General features: G+C 49.0%; 1 protein-coding gene across 1 annotated transcript in view; it reads left to right on the top strand.

Annotated features, from left to right (window-relative positions):
- The first annotated feature begins 13,198 nt into the window (after positions 1-13,198).
- The window catches only part of LOC144148526 (uncharacterized), a 19,490-nt gene continuing 13,550 nt past the window's right edge, over positions 13,199-19,138 (top strand). Inside the window, exons 1-3 of the mRNA XM_077680050.1 lie at positions 13,199-13,221; positions 16,144-16,325; positions 17,556-17,612. Of these exons, the coding sequence (XP_077536176.1) occupies positions 13,199-13,221; positions 16,144-16,325; positions 17,556-17,612 (262 nt within the window). The remainder of the gene's footprint in view (positions 13,222-16,143; positions 16,326-17,555; positions 17,613-19,138) is intronic.

Raw genomic sequence — 19,138 nt, 5'->3', positions numbered from 1 at the left:
CGGATTAATTTTTACCACCTGGGGATCTTTAACGTGCGCCGAAATCTCGTACACACGGGCGTTTTTGCTTTTCGCCTCCATCAGAAAAGCGGCCGCCGCGGCCGGGAATCGAACCCGCGACCTCGTGCTCAGCAGCGCAACGCCTTAGCCACAAAGTTCAGTCCGTGACGTCACCAGTAGCACTGCTCGGTTTCAGTGATCCCGAACAGACCGTGGCGCGTCCTAGGCCTCTCGTGTTATACGTGCAGCGCCTTAGGAATGCGGGCGCATAAAATTAGGTGGATGACCTGCGAAGTGAAGTGAAGAAATGAAATGGAGGGAACGTGGATGACCAGCGAAGCTGCAGCACATTACACAAAGTTGGTTAGACAAGGGCGCACGTATTTATTTCAACATTTGTACTGATAATGGCGATAGCATTAGGATTACGGTGATATACAGTGATTAGCTCGTCTACAACATAAGGAAGATTCTTGGTCAAGTTTAAGTCTATGCGTGACCGAAGCAGTTCAGTGATTTGGACTGGGGTGGAAAGTCAAGCCTATAACTCTTCAAGCCCGAACTGAGTAAGCCATTTCTTGTCTGGCTTTAGAATGTCCTTATAGAAGTCTCCAACGGTGATCGCTAGTGAAATGCCGTCACGGATAACCCATGCAAAGTGCGTGGTCGCAAAATTTCTGAATGTCATACTTAAATCTCCTTAATGATCACAATTCCGCTTTTCGCTTGTACGGCAGATACATTTCCACAGTCGGTGGCATTGTCACACTTCAAGTCAAGGGTGTATGGTTCTTAGGAAAGTTAAGTCTGTACATGACCAATCTACAATAGTGGACGTGAATTATAGTGTTGCAGTCCGTACTCCTCCCACGTAAATTGGATGAAACGCTTTTTGCCTGGCTGGCAGACATCCATATTGTAGTCACTGGCGACTATAACCGGAGTGTGTTGCATCTCGTGCTCGATTCTCCAATCGCTTTTCACACAGCACCCAGTCGATCTCCTTGTCTTATGCGTTTCATTCGTCGCTCTTTATAGGCACGCAGCTAGTAGAATAAGAATAGAATGCCCCTGTGCACGTTAGCAATTATAGCCGAGTCATTATTTCTATTATTAGTTATACTAAAATGAGATATGTTCTAATAATCTATTAATAATTCCAGTTATTCTATCATGAATTAACTCTGTGCCAATTCCACACAAGTGCACCATGCTTATGCGGGTATGTTCGAGGAGCGGTCTTTTGTTCTGGGACACGAAAAGTCTTTCCATCCTAACCATACAAACCTAAAATAATACCAGAGTGCGTCTCTTTTCCGGGGTCTTAAGTGCTACGCTGGGAAAAACATCATGCAATTGTTATATAGGTCAGCTGCACCATACGATGTCAAGAAAACTGTTCCTGGCTCCACTCATAGGCTGGAAAGTGCGTCAGCGCCGTCTGTCGAAGGTAGTCTCTTCGCCGTTCGGTTTAGGCTTAACAGCTGCGGCCATGTGTCCCTGCCGGCCAGCAGAGGACCAACAGACTGATGGTTTTGGCACTGCCGCCTACGCTCGACTCGAGACTGTCTCCAAACGCATCTCAGGTCTCACATTTCCTCCGTACCTTGGAGACGCGGTATTGAGAACATGTCAACTAAACGTGTCGGATTCGTGACTGGTCATCGGTTTTTACCACGCAAGTGTTTTATTCCCGGATACGCAAAGATTTGACCGACGTCATATCCGTCACGGAAATGACGCCAGTACAAGGAAGCAAGCGGCCTGTACAGGGTGCACCCCTGCACACAGGGTCTTCTTGCGGGAAAGCAACTTTTAGTACTAAAGAGTACGTTATACTTACTTATGGTTGTTCGTTTTCGGGTTTTATATTTTAACACCAAAGTGTTTTATGCCGGTATACACAAAGATTTCGCTGACGTCATATCCGTCATGGAAATGACGCCAGTGCACCTTTGCCGAAGCGACCCGCCAGCAGGACGCCGCTCGCCAAGCACACCCGCAAGACAGCCGCCGACCCGCAAAGCGTGCTCAGCTTCAGATTTCGCTGCACATTTCACTTTCGTGTTTCACTGATTCCCATGACAGAGAAATCAACCAAGGTTTTTCTCTCTGCGTTTTGCCTACAGCCCCCGATTGTTGGTTAACTCGCCTTTTTTTTTTGTATTTCACGAACTCATGGGTTTATCAAGCAAAGGTCAGCAGAGTGGAGACGGATACATTACGAGGGTTACTATCGGGGGCTTAATCGCGCGTGCCTGGTCTCTGCCACACACGACACGGCTCGATCTACAAGCTTCGCGCGATATATCAAAATCTTCGAGGCTGATCGACCAGAGCGCATTATGTGGAGGCTCAGAGAGCTCTGGAATTCCATCGGCGGACGCTCGTCGAAGAGGGAGTACAAATGCACGTTACTCATGCATACGACGACCGGGCGTTCGACAACTGAATGCCTTTGCTCTCCGGCTGTTCGGTTGTGCTCTCTCGCGCGGGAAAATTTAGTGTCGCGCCGCCATTGTTATTCGCGCACGTACAGCAGAGGCGGAAGGAACGAGGGCGGGGAGCGATGAGCTATGGCGACGACTCTCCTCCTTTCTCAAGCGCCTTCTGAGCACTGCTGCACGCCAAAAGTGCGTGCCGTCTCCGCAGCACCTGGCTGTATTCCTTTTAGCAAGCCCGACCTGGCCCCATTCAAAGGTCCTCCGCCTCTAATGCGCAGTCATAAGTACCGCAGAAACTTTTGCCGAGAATTCCAGCGATACTTTTAGCAACAAATGAAATAAAATTTGTTTATGGATACTGAGACTGAGGTGGATGTATGTTGAATATGTTTAATACGACTTCGACTGGTGTACACAGAGGCGAACAGACGGGTGACTCCAGCTACAGCGAACACGGTTTATTACCACTCAGCGTTTTCTTCTTCTTCCTTCTCCAGCCGCGCGGTAGCAGCGCCGCGGCGGCCGGCCGTACAACAGAATATATGTAGTATGCGGCAAAGCATGTCCACGGTCGATGCGTGCCCGCTTGTAGCGTTATCTCCAGACCCCCTCGCAATTTCCATGCCCAACAGTTGAGGGTGCATGCCCAGGAAGAGGTGGAGAAGCAGCGGCTCGAACAACTCAAAGTTGCACGTTTATTCTGGGTCGGTCTAATGTACACAGGAACCCGCTGAAAGAAGCGCTGGGGCATAAGTTAGACTTACGTTAGCTTCAGCAGACAAACGGGCAGACAAACGTACAGACAAACGGGGTGTTTGTAAATAGAGGATGTGTAGGCAAACACCGTGTTTATAAACAAGCGAGGTATACGCAGATGCTGCAGGGGGAGCCGGAGCTCGCTGGATCTGAAAAAAAAAAAAAAAAAAGGCCACCTACTCGTTTGGTTTGCCGCGAATGTCGAAAAACAGTAGTCGTCCACCCTTTTCCACGTAGCACCCTCACTTCTGTCCACCTCCCATACTTCGCGCTTTTCCCAGCCTCTTTCGCTCCTCCCCTGGTGAATGCAGTGGAGCTTCGCTCAGTTCAATTCATTTTTCCCGCGTTTGCTCTGCTCGCACGCGATCCGTTGGGGACTTTTGCTTTTAATGCGTAGCATTCTTTGCCGGGTACCCCAACAGCCAGGACCGTGCAACTCCCTGAATTCGCACGAAAATGCATAACTGGCGAAAGTAATTCGCTTAATCGTTATAATAACGTAAATGCAGATAATTAGGCGAACAGAATTTTGAAAAAAAAAAGAATAATAAAAAAGAAAAAGAATTTTACAAAATTGATGTCACGAAATCAAAAATATGCATCTTATACACCTCCTACAAAAACCGAAGACTAAACTAAAGAAGCCCGCAAAAGAACATTCGAAACACAAATAAAAAGCGAAAACCAACTGCCTTTGATCTCCGGAAAAACACACAATCGGCGAGGCAAAGGAATTTAATCGCTATAATAGTATAAATTTACAACATTGGCGAAAAGACAAAAGAACTTAAATAATAAAATGACCCAACGTATTTGGCTTCTAATAGCCAAATCTCTCTGTAAAGAAGTCACACTCCGGACAAGCGGCATAAAAATGCTACGGCATTAGCGCTTGTTAGAGAACTTTCTTTGTCCAGTTCGTACCATGTCTGAATTTTTGCTCTTTAAATTCGTACAAAAGCCCAGGGCCAATAATCGTAACAGTCGGGGATGAAGCAGTCTAGGAAACAGATAAGAGCAGAATTCCGGAGATGATTCTTCAGAGCAACGACAGGGCAAGCCTCGCCATAGATAAACCAAAAAATGACGGCGCTTCAAGTTGCTAATTAGTCAGCAGAATAACCAAAAAAATTCCCCGCATTTCCCCGAGGGGAAGAAGATGAAAGTGCGAATGCACGAGTTGAATTTGTGCGGTTCGGTAATGTTCGCGAAAGAGAGATCACACACACACACACACAACTACAAAGAAAGAAAGATGCATTTATTCACAGACACCTATTTGTGTTGTCGTTGTACTTGATTGCTAGAGCGGATCTCAGCTTTGAAATTTCGTGTCAGTACTCCTTTAAGCAGGTGCATAAGCCCTTCTCACGCCCGATTCCTGGCCAATCCCCCACGTGGGTATGTGCCATGCACAGACACCTATTTGTGTTGTCGTTGTACTTGATTGCTAGAGCGGATCTCAGCTTTGAAATTTCGTGTCAGTACTCCTTTAAGCAGGTGCATTAACCCTTCTCACGCCCGATTCTTGGCCAATCCCCCACGTGGGTATGTGCCGTGTCAGCGGCCAGGCAGCGCGCGCCCATCTCCCCCCGTTGCCAAGGAAGACGAGGAGATTCCTGGCCAATCCCCCACGTGGGTATGTGCCATGTCAGCGGCCAGGCTGCGCGCGCCCATCTCCACGTGCGCGGACATCGCCGGTGGACGCAGGTTCAGGGTCGCTTAAGAAGTGCATTGCACTTAAAAGAAAGCCGGCCTCAAGGAAGGAGAAACCCTACGGATCATACAATCCTTGGTAGCCAGCGTGTGGCATCATCACCACCACCACCACCACCACCACCACCACCACCACCACCACCACCACCACCATCATCATCATCATCATCCTCACCCTCACCATCACCATCACCATCACCATCATCCTCATCATCATCCTCATCATCATCATGTCTACGCCCACTGCAGGGCAAAGGCCTCTCCAATAGACCTCCAATTATCCCGTTCTTGTGCTAACCGCGACCAATTTATCCCCGCAAACTTCTGGCCTCGAAGATCAGCTGCGCTTGATCGAAAGGGCTGTTGACGCGGCCCGAGCTCAAGGCATCCTGGAATGAGGACGCCCCTCTAAAGCATTTCCTTGATTTAATTAAAGTTTATTCTATCTTCTCATCTGCCCATCTAACTTTCTGCCGCCCCCTGCTACGCTTGCCTTCTCTAGGGATCCACTCTGTTACCTTTAATGCCCAACGGTTACCTTGCTTCGCATTACGGGCCTTGCCCAGGTCGATTTCTTCTTAATTTCTACTAATATGTCCTTAACACGCGTTTGTTCCCTGACCCACTCCGCTCTCTTCTTACCCCTTAACGTTGTCCCTTAGTGTGTGGCATACAGCCTGCTTTTTCACTGCCTCAACAAGCAAGAGATGGAACAAGCCAACAGGTTTCTTTGTACCTCCTATAAAGCAGCCCTCAGACATCCGCATTATGCGGGCATTGAAATTGATGAGCCTGGGGATATCCAACTCGGATCCTTCGATGAAATGAGGGAAACAATAGTCATCATCGTCATCATCACCAGCCTATCTACGCCCACTGCAGGGCAAATGCCTCTCCCATTATTCTCCAATTATCTCGGTCCTGTGCCAAATGTGACCAATTTATCCCCGCAAACTTCTTGATCTCATCTGCCCATCTAACTTTCTGCCGCCCCCTGCAACGCTTGCCTTCTCTAGGGATCCACTCTGTTACCCTTAATGACCAGCGTTTATCTTGCCTTCGCATTACATGCCCTGCCCACGTCCATTTCTTCTTCTTAATTTCTACTAATATGTCTTTAACACCAGTTTGCTCCCTGACCCACTCCGCTCTCTTCTTGTCCCTTAATGTTACACCTATCATTTTCCGCTCTATTGCCCGCTCAGTCGTTCTCAATTTAAGTTGAACCCTCTTAGTGAGCCTCCAAGTTTCTGCCCCGTAGGTGAGTACCGGTAAGATGCAACTGTCATACACTTTCTTCTTCAGCGACAATGGTAGGCTGCTATTCATTATCTGAGAATGTCTGCCATATGCACCCCACCCCATTCTGATCCTTCTAATTATCGCTGCCTCATGGTTGGGATCTGGGGTCACAACTTGGCCTAAGTAGATATATTCGCTTACCACTTCCACTGCCTCGCCACCTATCTCAAACCGCTGTGCTGTCCCGAGGTTATTGATCATTACTTTAGTTTTCTGCATATTAATTTTCAGGCCCACGGTTCTACTCTCTTCGCCCAGTGCGGAAAGCATGCTTTGCAATTCGTCCCCCGAGTTACTTAGCAAGGCAACGTCATCAGCAAATCTGAGGTTACTGAGGTATTCTCCATTAACCCTTACTCCCACCTGTTCCCAATCCAACGTTCTGAATACTTCTTGTAAGCATGCTGTGAATAACATTGGAGAGATTGTGTCTCCTTGTCTGACAACCTTCCTTATAGGTATTTTGCTGCTCTCCCTATGGAGGATGATGGTAGCTGTAGACCCATTATAGATATCCTCCAGTATTCTTACATAATGCTCATCTACCCCCTGGTTCCGTAATGCCTGAATGACTGCTAGGGTTTCGACCGAGTCAAATGCTTTCTCATAATCTATGAAGGCTATATATAGGGGTTCAGTATACTCAGCGCACTTTTCTATAACCTGATTGATCGTGTGAATATGGCCCATTGTTGAATAACCTTTACGGAACCCTGCTTGTTCTTTAGGTTGACTGAAATCTAAGGTTGCAGAGATTCGGTTAGCGATTACTTTGGTATTGTAGACGACTGACAGTAAGCTGATCGGCCTATAATTTTTCAAGTCCTTCATGTCGCCTTTCTTATGGATTAGGATGATGTTCGCGTTCTTCCAAGATTCCGGTACCATTGCGGTCATTAGGCATTGCGTATACAGGTTTGCCAGTCTTTCAAGTACAATTTCTCCGCCATCCTTCAAGAGGTCTGCTGTTATCTGATCCTCACCAGGTGCTTTGCCCCCTTTCATTTATTTCAAAGCCTTCCTTGCTTCTTCGGTCGTTACTGGTGGGATGTCTGTCTCCTCTGAACAACTGTCTCGTTCGGCATTATCCTGTATGTCCCTGCTACTGTACAGATCCCTATAGAACTCCTCGGCCACTGTGACTATTTTATCCCTATTTGTGATGACATTGCCTTGCTTATCCTTAAGTGCTTATCACGGAGTGCGCAGTAGAAGTCGGGGGCACTATGGCTAGACAGGATACTGGTAAACTTTCACAGGAGACGAAAGATCTAATCAGGAAACGGCAAACCATGAGAATCTCTACCGCAGCTGACAGAATAGAACTAGCCGAGCTGTCGAAGTTAATCAATAAGCGTAAGACAGCTGACATACGGAAGTATAATATGGAGAGGATCGAATACGCTGTAAAGAACGGAGGTAGCCTGAAAGCAGTGAAGAGACGTCTTGGCGTGGGGAAAAATCAGATGTATGCACTTAAGGAAACAATAGTAATCTCATACAAAGAACGACAACAAAAAACGAAGACAGGAAGGGCCATTCTGTACAGAGGGGGCTCCCAAGCAGACGTACGCCTGATCAATGACAAAGAAGACTTTGGCACGGGGGTAAGAAAAAAAAAAACTAGTGGGGCTTCCCCCTCCATAAAACATGGACCCTTTTTTACACAAGGAACAACGGTAAGCTAGGATCGCCTTCCTAAGAAAACAGCTGCGAAAAAACAGCAGTGCCGTGTATCACTGACGCTTTCTTCTACTACAAGAAAAACGCTTCCCCCGTCGTCACAGGTAAAGCGGGAGACATTAAAAATTGTTTCACTCTAAATAACTGTGGTTGATTCCTCTGTCATAGGAATCGGTGAAGCACGAAAGTGACATGGGCAGCGAAATCTGCAGCGAAAGGAGCATGATTTGCGGAAGGCGGCTGTCTTGTGGGTGTGCTTGACGAGCGACGTCCTGCTAGCGGGTCGCTTCAGGAAAGCTGCGACCACTTCGGTCCTGCTCCGTGGCGTATACGGCAGACGGTTGCGTTACGACGAGCTCAGCTTGTGGAACGCGAAAGGTAGAATTTGTAGCTTGAACCGTGCACGCACGAATGCGTTCTGTTACCCGCTGGTGTTTCTCTTCGCATCAAATCAGTCGGCGTTCGCGCCATTCGACCGTCGGCGTCGCTTCGACGCAGCTTGCGCCAACTGTCGGCGCTTGTTAGCATCATGATGCATTACTTCGCTTCACCTCTCCTAGGCGGCAGCACCATCCTTGTCAATGAAACTTTTTCTGGCGTTTCTCCTGCATTCTTTGTGCTACCGTCATTTCCGTGATGGATATGACGTCATCAAAATCTTGGTGTATCCGGGAATAGAACACTTTCGTGTTAAAACACATGTACAGAGGAGGCTGAGACCGATGCTGCCCTCTTGGCTGTAGGGTACGGCGAGCATCACAAAGAAAGCCTTAAAATAGTCACCGACTCAAACAAGACCATACAGAAGACCACTGACGGCCAAATCCATAAAAGGCTCAAAATACTGGAGCCGAAAAAAGCCAACTGCCCCCATACATCATGTGGACTCCGGGGCATGAAGCCATGGAGGGAAACGAGGGAACGGATAGGGCTGCACGAGAACTTACAAACCACCCGGCACACAATCCTAACTCTTTCCAACCCCTTCCCAACAACTTCGGGGAAATGCTCACGATTCAAAGAGAAGCCCAAGCCTCCCTCTCTTACAGAAATCTCACGGCCACCTGAGATCAGACACTGCGACAGATTCAAGCCAGCTTCTTCCTTAGCAAAACAACGCTAGCCCAGATGTTTCTACAAAAATACGACAAGTGCAATAAGTTCGGAAAACCATCCAACTTATACACCTCAAACACTTTTGAGCTATGGTAGGCAGCTCTGACGAGCTCTTACCCCAGTGACAAGAGAGACCTGGTTTTTCGAGCCTGGAGAGGATCGGAAAATACCTGGGCTCTGGACGGAGCAGCCCGCCCATAGCCAAATCTCAACCACTCCTTCCCAAATGAATTTTCCTTCCTCCCTGTTCCTCCAAGGGCCCTCTCCTTCAAACCATTCCTGGTCTCCATTATATACGTTGGCGATTTCACTCTTTCGATCACCACTGGGTGTTCTGGCACACAACAAGATACACTACAACAAGACATCTATACCATCGTCGCATATCTATGACCTCTAGGCCTCACTTAGGCCCCCAGCAATGCAGCACTTCTCATCCTGCGCTCCCGCACCCGTGGGCGACCTCCAGTTTCCGAACCCGACCCTGCACCAACAATCGTATTTACGCCCATTCCTAAGTGCGGCGGAGTCCAATTCCATCAAGACAGCTCCGGCGCAGAAGTCCTTCCTCAGCTACAAGCCACAGTCACACAACTCACCCATCTCACCAAACGCATCTCTAACAAACGTCAAGGCCTCAAAGAAGATGATGCAATCCGACTAGCTCAAGCACGTAGCCGGTGATTCTCTCAAGCCAAGTAATACTTCACATTGAAGGACAGTCATTGAAGATGAATTCTACCTGCAACTTTTTAAGTCACGAAAATTGCTTCCAAAACGGCATAAACGTTTAATATTCCACCCTCATGTGAAACCAACTTATACGGAGAAATTCTTTGTGGTAATGTGGATAGGTGTCAAAAGTACTCTTGCACCTGCGAAGAAATGTTCTACCCATTGTTATACACCGCATTTACCCTCCGTCTAACGGAATCTAAAGCCATCACAAGAGCATTCCCTGTCGGAGAAGGCTAAGGCATCGATGCTTCCGATTGCTTCCATCTCATTTCTTATTTCGGCATCCTTCGCCACCTGTTGAACATGGCAATTTTATTTTATCTTTGTTTTGACCTTTTATGAAACTTCGCCGCTACCCCTGCGTCCGCGTCCTTAAAAGCGTGAAAGAGATTCTGGCCAACAAGAGCCGGTGAAACGAGGATTCGCTAGAATTCCTCCGCAATGCACCTTCGTGCATCAGTGGCATCGGTCGACGTGAGAGCATCGCCAAAGGCTTCTGTCGTTTGCGACAATATGCTCGTCTAGTTTCTCTGTTTAATGCGAGGCGTACGATGCACGGGTAATTCAGCAGGGACTGGAGCTTTAATTTAGTAACAGCAGAGCTGTGTATGCCAAATTTTTCCGTCCATCGCACCAAAAAAACCTCGAAGCCTCAAGCAAAAAATGTGGTTAGGGAGGTCCCAGGATCGAACCCGTGACCTTTACCACGTGAAACCGGCAACAGAACCACTGGACCACCCCAAATGACCGAGGGGCACGGGCTCAGCCGCGGCGGGGAACAATAACATGTGCAACCAATTGGATAAGAAAAAAGAAAAGGCTCCCCGTTGTCTGAATCGAACCTGGGTCCCTCGCGTTATAAAAACGGCATCTATCCAATTGAGCTATCATCGCGTCCCAGGCGCACAGCATTTCCTTTGGGTTCGTAGCGCGGGTGTTGACTTTAGGCTTAGCCGCGGGTTCTAGTGCGTGCTGACGTGGTCCACTTCGGGAGAGATGTGAAAGGCTCCGGACGAAACGATCCGGGCCTGCCAGTCATGAAGAACTTTCAGCGGCAAGTTCGGAAATCCATGCGAGGTGCAACAGCCAGTCTCCAGTGAAGAGAGATATGCCGCCAGCTCTGCTGTTTCTCCAGCCTTGCACCACCAGTGCAAGCTGCGCCAATTTTTTACTACTAAGAATCTGTTATATCCGAATGGTCTTAAGGCAGTTCCCCTGTAGTTATGGTGGGTTGCTTATTCAATGCTACTGTATATAACGACTAAACACCGCAATATTCTTGCGCAGGTTCCAAGTTCCTGGCCGTTTCAAAAAGAGGGAACCGCTGATCCCCGTTCGCATGCAATAGTCGGACGAAGGATCTGTGATTTGGGGGTGAGGGGAGGGTGGGCAGAAAAGCACTATGGGTGCTCCCCTTCTATGCTCACCCAGACGTAGAAGGAGAAGCACAAGAGCGGAAAAGAACGCGCCTGCTCGCGCGTCTTCCGCTCCTAAAACCGGTTTCGCTGCCGGAAAATCCCCGGATAGGGCGCTCCCGCGCGCGTCCGACCTGATAGATATTTTGCCGCGCCACGTCAGAAACTGGATCGCTGGGACGCACGTGTGTCCGCCGCTTAAACCAGCTCCCGCATTCTCCGCAGCCGTTCGCATTTTAAAGCGAAACTGTCTATGTCTCATTGATGGCGTCTGTAGTCCACCTCAAAATCACTGCAGGAAAGCCAACTCTCTCGGAAGTGAATGAAAAAAAAAAATTCCTGTGGTCGAAATCGAACCCGGGTCCCCCGCTTTATGGAGCCGACAAAAATCCGATGCGCCATTCCGACACGGTCGAAGCTTAAAGCGAAGCTTTCTATATCTCGATGATTGCGTCTGTAGTCCACCTCAAGTCCCACTGCAGGAAAGCCAACTTCCGCATGTAAAGCGTACTCTGCCTCAAGCATACTCTTTCGCAGGTGAAGCCTGCTTTATGTCTTCGTATCGGCAGAGGAATCTCTCACGAGAAAGCTTCGCGTTCAACCACCGCCGTCGTAAGACGGAGGGGTGCACTAGAGCACTTTGGGCGCTCGCCTTGTCGTCGTAGCTCACTCGCTGGACCAAAGTAGAGCAACAGGGCGTTCCGTTGTAGCGCTGTCGTCGCGGCGTACCCCAGAAGCTTCGACAGCCGAGCGGTTCATAAGTCACAAGTGTTCGAAACTCGTGAACCGCTGGCGCTTGTCCTACATCTCCCCAGTGTTTAGCGCAAAGAAAACTTCAGGTACATGTGAGGCAAAATATACGTAATTACCGGCAGCACCCGCGTTCATTTGGTTAGTAACCCTCGCTGAGTTGGTTTTTACGATAGTAAGCGAAAAAATCGGCCGCGCAACAACAACAACAACAACAACAACAACAACAACAACAACAACAACAACAACAACAACAACAACAAAAACAAAAAAGGCGCGTTCTAAATGCCGCAGAAAGGCTTCAGCCGCGCAAGAAAAAAATTACGCGTTCGAAATGTCGCAAAACAGTTTCAGCATACGAAATCAAAGCAAGCACAAAAAAACTCCCACCTCCCCTCGCGGGAACACCTCTGTAGATGCGACGCATAGGCGGAGCGGAGAAGGGACCGCGTTTTATAGCGCGCATAACGTTGAGGGGACTGCGTAAGCCGGTCCCAGTCGATGACGACGTTGGCGTACTTGTAAAGCGGCGTGGGCCCCATTTTATTCACCCGACCAGTCGACGCGGGATACCTCTCTATCACCGTAACCCGCCCCTCCAAAACTGCGATAATTCTTCTTTGACTGTAAGCGGTGTGTGAGTTTTGTGCTCACAGGGAGACAGTGGACATTTAGGACGAAGCACGGAGCAGAGAAGCACACAAGCGCTCACTTCCGACTACGTCGTGCGCTTATGTGATTCGCTGCTTCGTTCTTCCTAAAAAAAATAGCAGTGGCTTCGCTCGGCTATGCCAGGATATACGTAGCCTGAGCTAACGTTCAGCTGGTTAATCTTAGCTTTCCTGGTTGTCTAGGATTAGCTTGATTATCATGCTTGCTGCTGCTTCAATGACACATACACGGTATACGCATTATGTGACACATGCATATTTATCAAGCGGCTCCGGCGCAGCGTCACCAATCACCCCAGAGCTAGCTAGTTCTACAGGCGCACGCCGGTGTTGCTGCGACGCACGAGCCATCGGTTCCACACCCGGCCACCCCTCGCATGATCATCAAGTGGACCGGGCCGCCACGCGCGGAACGGAGGTCGGCGAAGACGCTGGGCTGGGCTGGGCTGGGCGCGTGGGGTGCATGAGACGCCGGCCAGCGAGCAACGTACTGTGCGCCATGTGACGTCACTGCCCCTTGCGCATGCGTAGCACGGCTCTGCAGGAGCCACGCGAAACTGCTCAACCTCGGCCAGTGTCCCCATTTCAGTATTGCAACTAACTCAACATGGAGCACATTTTGGGACGCAGGTGAACCTTTCCGGCTCATCGCAGCTCTTTCAGAAGTGATTATTACTCTGGAGTTAGCCAGCCTAGGGTAATAAATATTCGCACATCTAATATTGCGGGCGGAAGCTTGCTGTGTGCAGAGTTTCTAGATAAGAACGTTGCTTCACCAGGTTCCAGAGCCGCCGCCGATATCCCGTTGAAGTGTATCGGCAGTGAGTTTGCCCAACGAATTACACAAAAAGTTCTAAAGCGGAAGCTTTCTCAGTGTGACTGATGGTGTTCTGTCGTAAAACTAATGCATTTCCCAACGACCACTTGGTCGACCGGAAACCTCTAATAATAGCTCTGGACCCACGGCGCATGCGTGAAACCGGGCTTCGATGGTGTCAAAACGGTTGCTTGAAAATCGCAAAAAAGGAACGGTTCTACGTAAGACGATACACGTATCGATCACGATGAAGGAGGGGTACAATAGTATGCCTTTATCTCATTAACCACGTATCGGTATACCGTATTTTTGCGCGTATAACACGCACCAAAAATGCGAAAATTTCAGTGGCAAAGTACAGGGGGGCGGATAATACGTGGAGTTTTCCCTTTAGTGCAGCTTCACGACAGTGCGCGTTGTGCCGTGAAGCTCCTACGTAGTAACACTGACTAAGCCTTCCATGGCAGCGATCGCGCAAAACGTACAAGGGCAAGGAAGACCTTGTGTACAACAGTGAGGACAGCCGCTCAAGCGATTGCTGTAGCAAGTTTCGCCTTACAGTCAGTGTATTCTACTTGCTAAAAATACGCTTTTTCTGTCTGCATAGTATGTGATTTGTTGCTTGAGCAGTAGCTTTGGTGCAGCTTTTCCTGTGTCAAATGTGCGGGCGGTACGCAAAGATTTTTTTTTCTTTTCCGGCGGGCTGAAAGAGGAGGGGTGGGATGGCTTGTAGGCAGGGGTGGGTTATACACGCGAAAATACGGTACATTCACATCGTTCGTAGAGGCGTTTACTTCGTGCTCGAAAAATCGTCGCACGGATTCGTTCTTCGTTTGCGATTTCGGAGGTTTCACAATTGATTGGGCGCACTTTCAGCTTTAGCGCGTCTCTCAGCTTTCTGTACGAAGGGATGATATAGATTTTTTTTCATTTCTGCAATACATTTTTACTGTATTCATATCCAAGTTGACTCCTTGCTCTGCGCGAATTATCACGTTTCTGCTATGGTTTTACTAGGTTTCTGAGCAATCGGCTTTTTGAGCAGGAAAGTGGTGGATAAATTTTTGGTTATCTGAAGTGCGTGGCCGATTTTCGTCAGGGAGGCTGTTTATTCCTTTGGAGTCGGGTGGCCGAGCCGCAACAGCCGAGCCGCAACACATCTGCTAAATTCGAGCATCGCATCGCTAAGCGTAAACGGTGCTGTGCCGGCACTCCGCGCAGCAGATATGAATGCTTCATATACTTCGCTTGGACTACTTCACTTAGGACCTACTTCAATTAGAAGCCTTCTTCTGAAGAGCGCGTTTCCGACAGTTCGGGACCAAAATATGTAGCCAAAATGTCTTCTTAAATTAATAAACGGTCGCTACGACATCGACACAACGCACATTTCTATACCCGGCGTGGTGGCTCAACGGCGTTGTGCCGCTGAACCCAAGGAAGCCGACTCGATGCCGGCAGCGGTGGCCGCTTTTCAGATGGAAGCGAAAAGCCAAAACGAACGCGTGTCGAGATTTCGTTGCACGTGACCAAGGTGGTTTATATTAATCTGTAAGAGCCCCCAACTACAGCGTGCCTCAAAGCCCTGGTGCGGCTTCAGTGCGTCAATCAATCAATCAATCAATCAATCAATCAATCAATCAATCAATCAATCAATCAATCAATCAATCAATCAATCAATCACATTTCTCACTTCTCATCTGGCTACACCCCAAGCAGGAAACACAAGTGCACTAAATCACCACGGTTTTAAATATTATTACATCAGTGGTGGCATTGAGAAACTGTTTTAAATATTAGGGGCGAAGCACCTTAGGACCTCGCTTTGTCCAGGGCTTGGCGTCCGTGCACACAGTGTTGCGCATGCGCGAGGAGCATTGGCTTGGAGTTGATTTGAATTGGATTGGATTGGATTGGATTGGATCACATTGAATTGTATCGGGTTGGATTGGATTGGAATTGTACAGGGTGTTGCGACGGTAATTGGAACACTTTAAAAAATGTCCTGAGCGAACCGCCGCTCTGTTCGCGCTCAAACTTCACACGAAGGTCGCATTTTGTGGTCTATTTTGTTTGACACCAGGAACAATGACGTTACTTACCTGTTTATTCTCAAAATAAAGAGAAATGATTTTCGCCTATGGAAAAATGGCGGCTTTTTTTTGTCCGGAAAATCGAATTTTTGGATTTATTTTGTCCAAAATTTCCGTTGTTCATTTACATTACTCCTCGAGGACAACTGGCGGTTCCTCGGGAAAGTCCAGCAAGTCCGAATTTTCGGAGTCAGAAAAACCGGTTGCCTACTATATATATATAGGTTGTATTCACTGGCGAGGCACTCATTCTGGCAACCATGTGAGTGCGCCATTACTGGTTACGCCGGGCTCCGCGGGATAACGGTACTTGTCCGTGCTAAGCACATGATGCGTGTTCGACGTTCCAAATTGTACCCCACCGAACGCAAAGTAATGAAGCGACTCGAATGGGAGTACGATTAATAGCATCTCTAAGACACCACCGTTGAAAATCGGGCCGAAACTGAGCAGACGACGCGCGCCGGTGTTTTTTTCTGCTGCGTGTGGGCGCAGTGGCACAAGCTGCCCCATGTCTGTGGCGCTTCGGTCACGTCCGTGGCCGTTTTCAGTGTTGCCAAGTGAAGAAATTGACAGCTAAACTTTTCAGTAAACGCCATCTATACCTATTATATATGTAAATATATACATATCGTGGTGCAGGTTGTCCGACACGCAGCTGCTTGAGACGTCGTCGGGCTTCCACGATGTGCCGAAGAGCATCCCGAGGACGCTGACCCCCAAGATCCCCGACTCGGCCATCTACGTCGGAGGCGTCTTCCTCGCCCTGCTGGTCGTCGCAGGCATGATGGCCTTCGCCATGTCGCTCCGAACGACCACCTCGCGTACGTGCTCGATGTGCATCCAAGGCCAAACAAACACACGTGCGGAAAGCGACGCGTTTCTCCCTCCCCAAAACCGGTCCTGTGGCATTCATGCGCGTTCCTTATTGCTGCCGGACCGGTTTCCGGAGACGAAAAACGCGCACGGAAACGCATCTTTCTCCGCACATTTGTCAGGCCCTTTAGCATTTTTAGGTAGAGGGAGACAGGCGCGTGTTAACGTCACTAAACAAGCTACGCTTAGAAGTATCGCCACTTCGTTCACCCGGAAGCGTCTGGGGGCCACTTTGTTTCTGGCTTGCAGTGTCGCCATCTTTCCCAACGAAACCGCTGCCTGTTGTGACATGCAGAATGTGTAGTGTGACCGGCTGCTCTAGCGTCCGCGCAGCAGAGAGAGAGAGAGAGAGAGAGAGAGAGAGAGAGAGAGAGAGAGAGAGAGAGAGGAGAGGCACCCAGAAACAAAATGGCTGCGCCCATATGTAAACAAATATCACATGGGCTGACCGACCAATGAAAATCATGGAGGTACATAACAATGAGAGAATAGAGTGCCGATACTCTAAAAGCCTTTTTAGTGACGCCAGCGCGCGTCTCCGAATCTGCTCCATCTAAAGCCTTGCGTCAGCTACCTGCGTTGAGCAATACATCCCCTTAGAATATATATATATATATATATATATATATATATATATATATATATATATATATATATATATATATATATATATATATATATATATATATATATATATATATATATATATATATATATATATATATATATATATATATATATATATATATATAGTACGAAGTATTAGTAGAAATTAAGAAGAAATGGACGTGGGCAGCGCATGTAATGCGAAGGCAAGGTAACCGTTGGTCATGAAGGGTACAGTGAATCCCTAGAGAAGGCAAGCGTTGCAGGGGGCGGCAGAAAGTTAGATGGGCAGATGAGATCAAGAAGTTTGCGGGGATAAATTGGTCACAGTTGGCACAGGACCGAGGTAATTGGAGAATAATGGGAGAGGCGTTTGCTACTCCCGCGTCGTTGGAGCTGCTTATAAACAGACAGTGTCCAATCTTATCGGTCCTTTATGGACTGTCAGCAATGTCTTGAGCAACAGTTCGCCGCTCAGGTTCACGCATATGCAGTTCGCACCGAACACCGTAGCGGCCCGTGCGTGGACTAATTTTCTCATGCGGCCTTCACAGCGCGTTCTCACCGTGCAGGGCTGGACCTCGTCGGCACCGGCCTGCCGCTCGCTGGCGGGGGTAAGGACGAAGACGGTGAGTGCTTCCGTCTACCAACGGCCGAAACCACTTAAAGGGGCCATGAAGACAAAACACAAGTTTGGTTCATTCAAAAGATTGCCTCCTTAGAATCGACTTGAACCATACAGCTTATTTGAGCGAAGTTTACGTTACAAGTGGACTTTTAACGTAAACTTCGCTCAAATAAGCTATATAATTAGGGAAAACGGAAATGGCCTTGCGACCTATAGCTGATTTCCCGCAACAGAACTTATGATGTCATACCAGCCAGCTCTGCGATTGGCGGAGGCCGGTAAAAGCAAACGCAAATTAGGCAGGGCTTATAAGCTTGCCGAACGAGCTATTTGCGCATAAATTTAGGTAACATTCTTTTTAAAGCATTAAGAATGTTGGGACAAACAGTGGAACTTACGAAAGCACACGTAAACTAAGAAGTACCGATGCGTACTGCTGTTGGTACTGCGCGCACTATGCCTGGTTTAGCTGCACAGCACTGCGAGCCTTTGGGGTTGTCTCAGACGACACTGGCCGTATTTGTCGACCATATTTGTCGAGAGAGCACTATAATTCACGAAACGATTATTTTTTTCCCAAAACAAGAACAAGCCAGGTTTAAACACGGTAAAAAAAAGGTAAAAAAGTGCCCCCGTCGCATGCCCCCGCGCGAGGGACACGAGTAAATGCAGAGCATTGGGGGTGGTCACGTGGCGTAGGTTGTGGTAGTTGGCGGTGGTAGTTGTAGTTGTTGCCGTACGGGTGCGTCGACGGCGCTTGAAGGCCAAGTACGACGAAATGCACGAGGCGTTGGAGTTTGCTAGCTTGGACGAGTTCCTGCGCGCATTCGACGTGCGGTCCGGGGAGGAGTACTCGGAGATTCTGCGGGCTGGCGCGTCGCGTCCATGCGTGCTTCACGCGAGGACCCCCGCCGAGAAGCGCGTGAACGCGTTCAACCCGTGGATCGGAAGGGTTCTCGACTCCAACATGGACCTGCAGATCATCCTCGACCACTACGCGTGCGTGGTGTACGTCGTGGACTACGTCAACAAGGCCGACCGCGGCATCTCGTTCTCGTAACGCGGGGTCCGCCGCTCGGCGCTGACGTTTCGAAGCCGTGTCTCGCTCTCGATTCGATGGATCCGCAGCTCGACGCTGACGACTGGCGGCGGCCTCTCGTTCTCGACGCTCGGGATCTGCCGCTCGACGCTGACGCTTCGACGCTGCCTTAGCGCGCGCAGTAGAGGGAGAGGAGGTAGCACCTGCTGCTGCAACGCCTCTTTCAGCGCCGGAGCACGCGCATGCGCGCCCGCACCTGTTGCTGGGAGCGGACAACGCCGAGGGACGACGGGTGACAGTGCGAGTTAAAGACACGCGAGGAGCAGCGGAGAGCAGGCGAGGAGGAGTGGGGGAGAGGGTGCACCTGGAACGGCTGTTGCGGACGCCGAGGCGCGCCAACGCCGACAACGCCGGGTGACAGCGTGAGTTAAAGAAATGCTCTGCATTTAAAACAACAACAAACAAATAAACTCAAGGCAGAAAACGGC

This window comes from Haemaphysalis longicornis, unplaced genomic scaffold (genome assembly GCF_048455015.1).
Source record: "Haemaphysalis longicornis isolate Haplotype H1 unplaced genomic scaffold, Haemaphysalis longicornis Haplotype H1 scaffold_8, whole genome shotgun sequence".
Classification (NCBI taxonomy): Eukaryota; Metazoa; Arthropoda; class Arachnida; order Ixodida; family Ixodidae; genus Haemaphysalis; species Haemaphysalis longicornis.
This window is presented reverse-complemented; position numbering and strand designations above follow the sequence as displayed.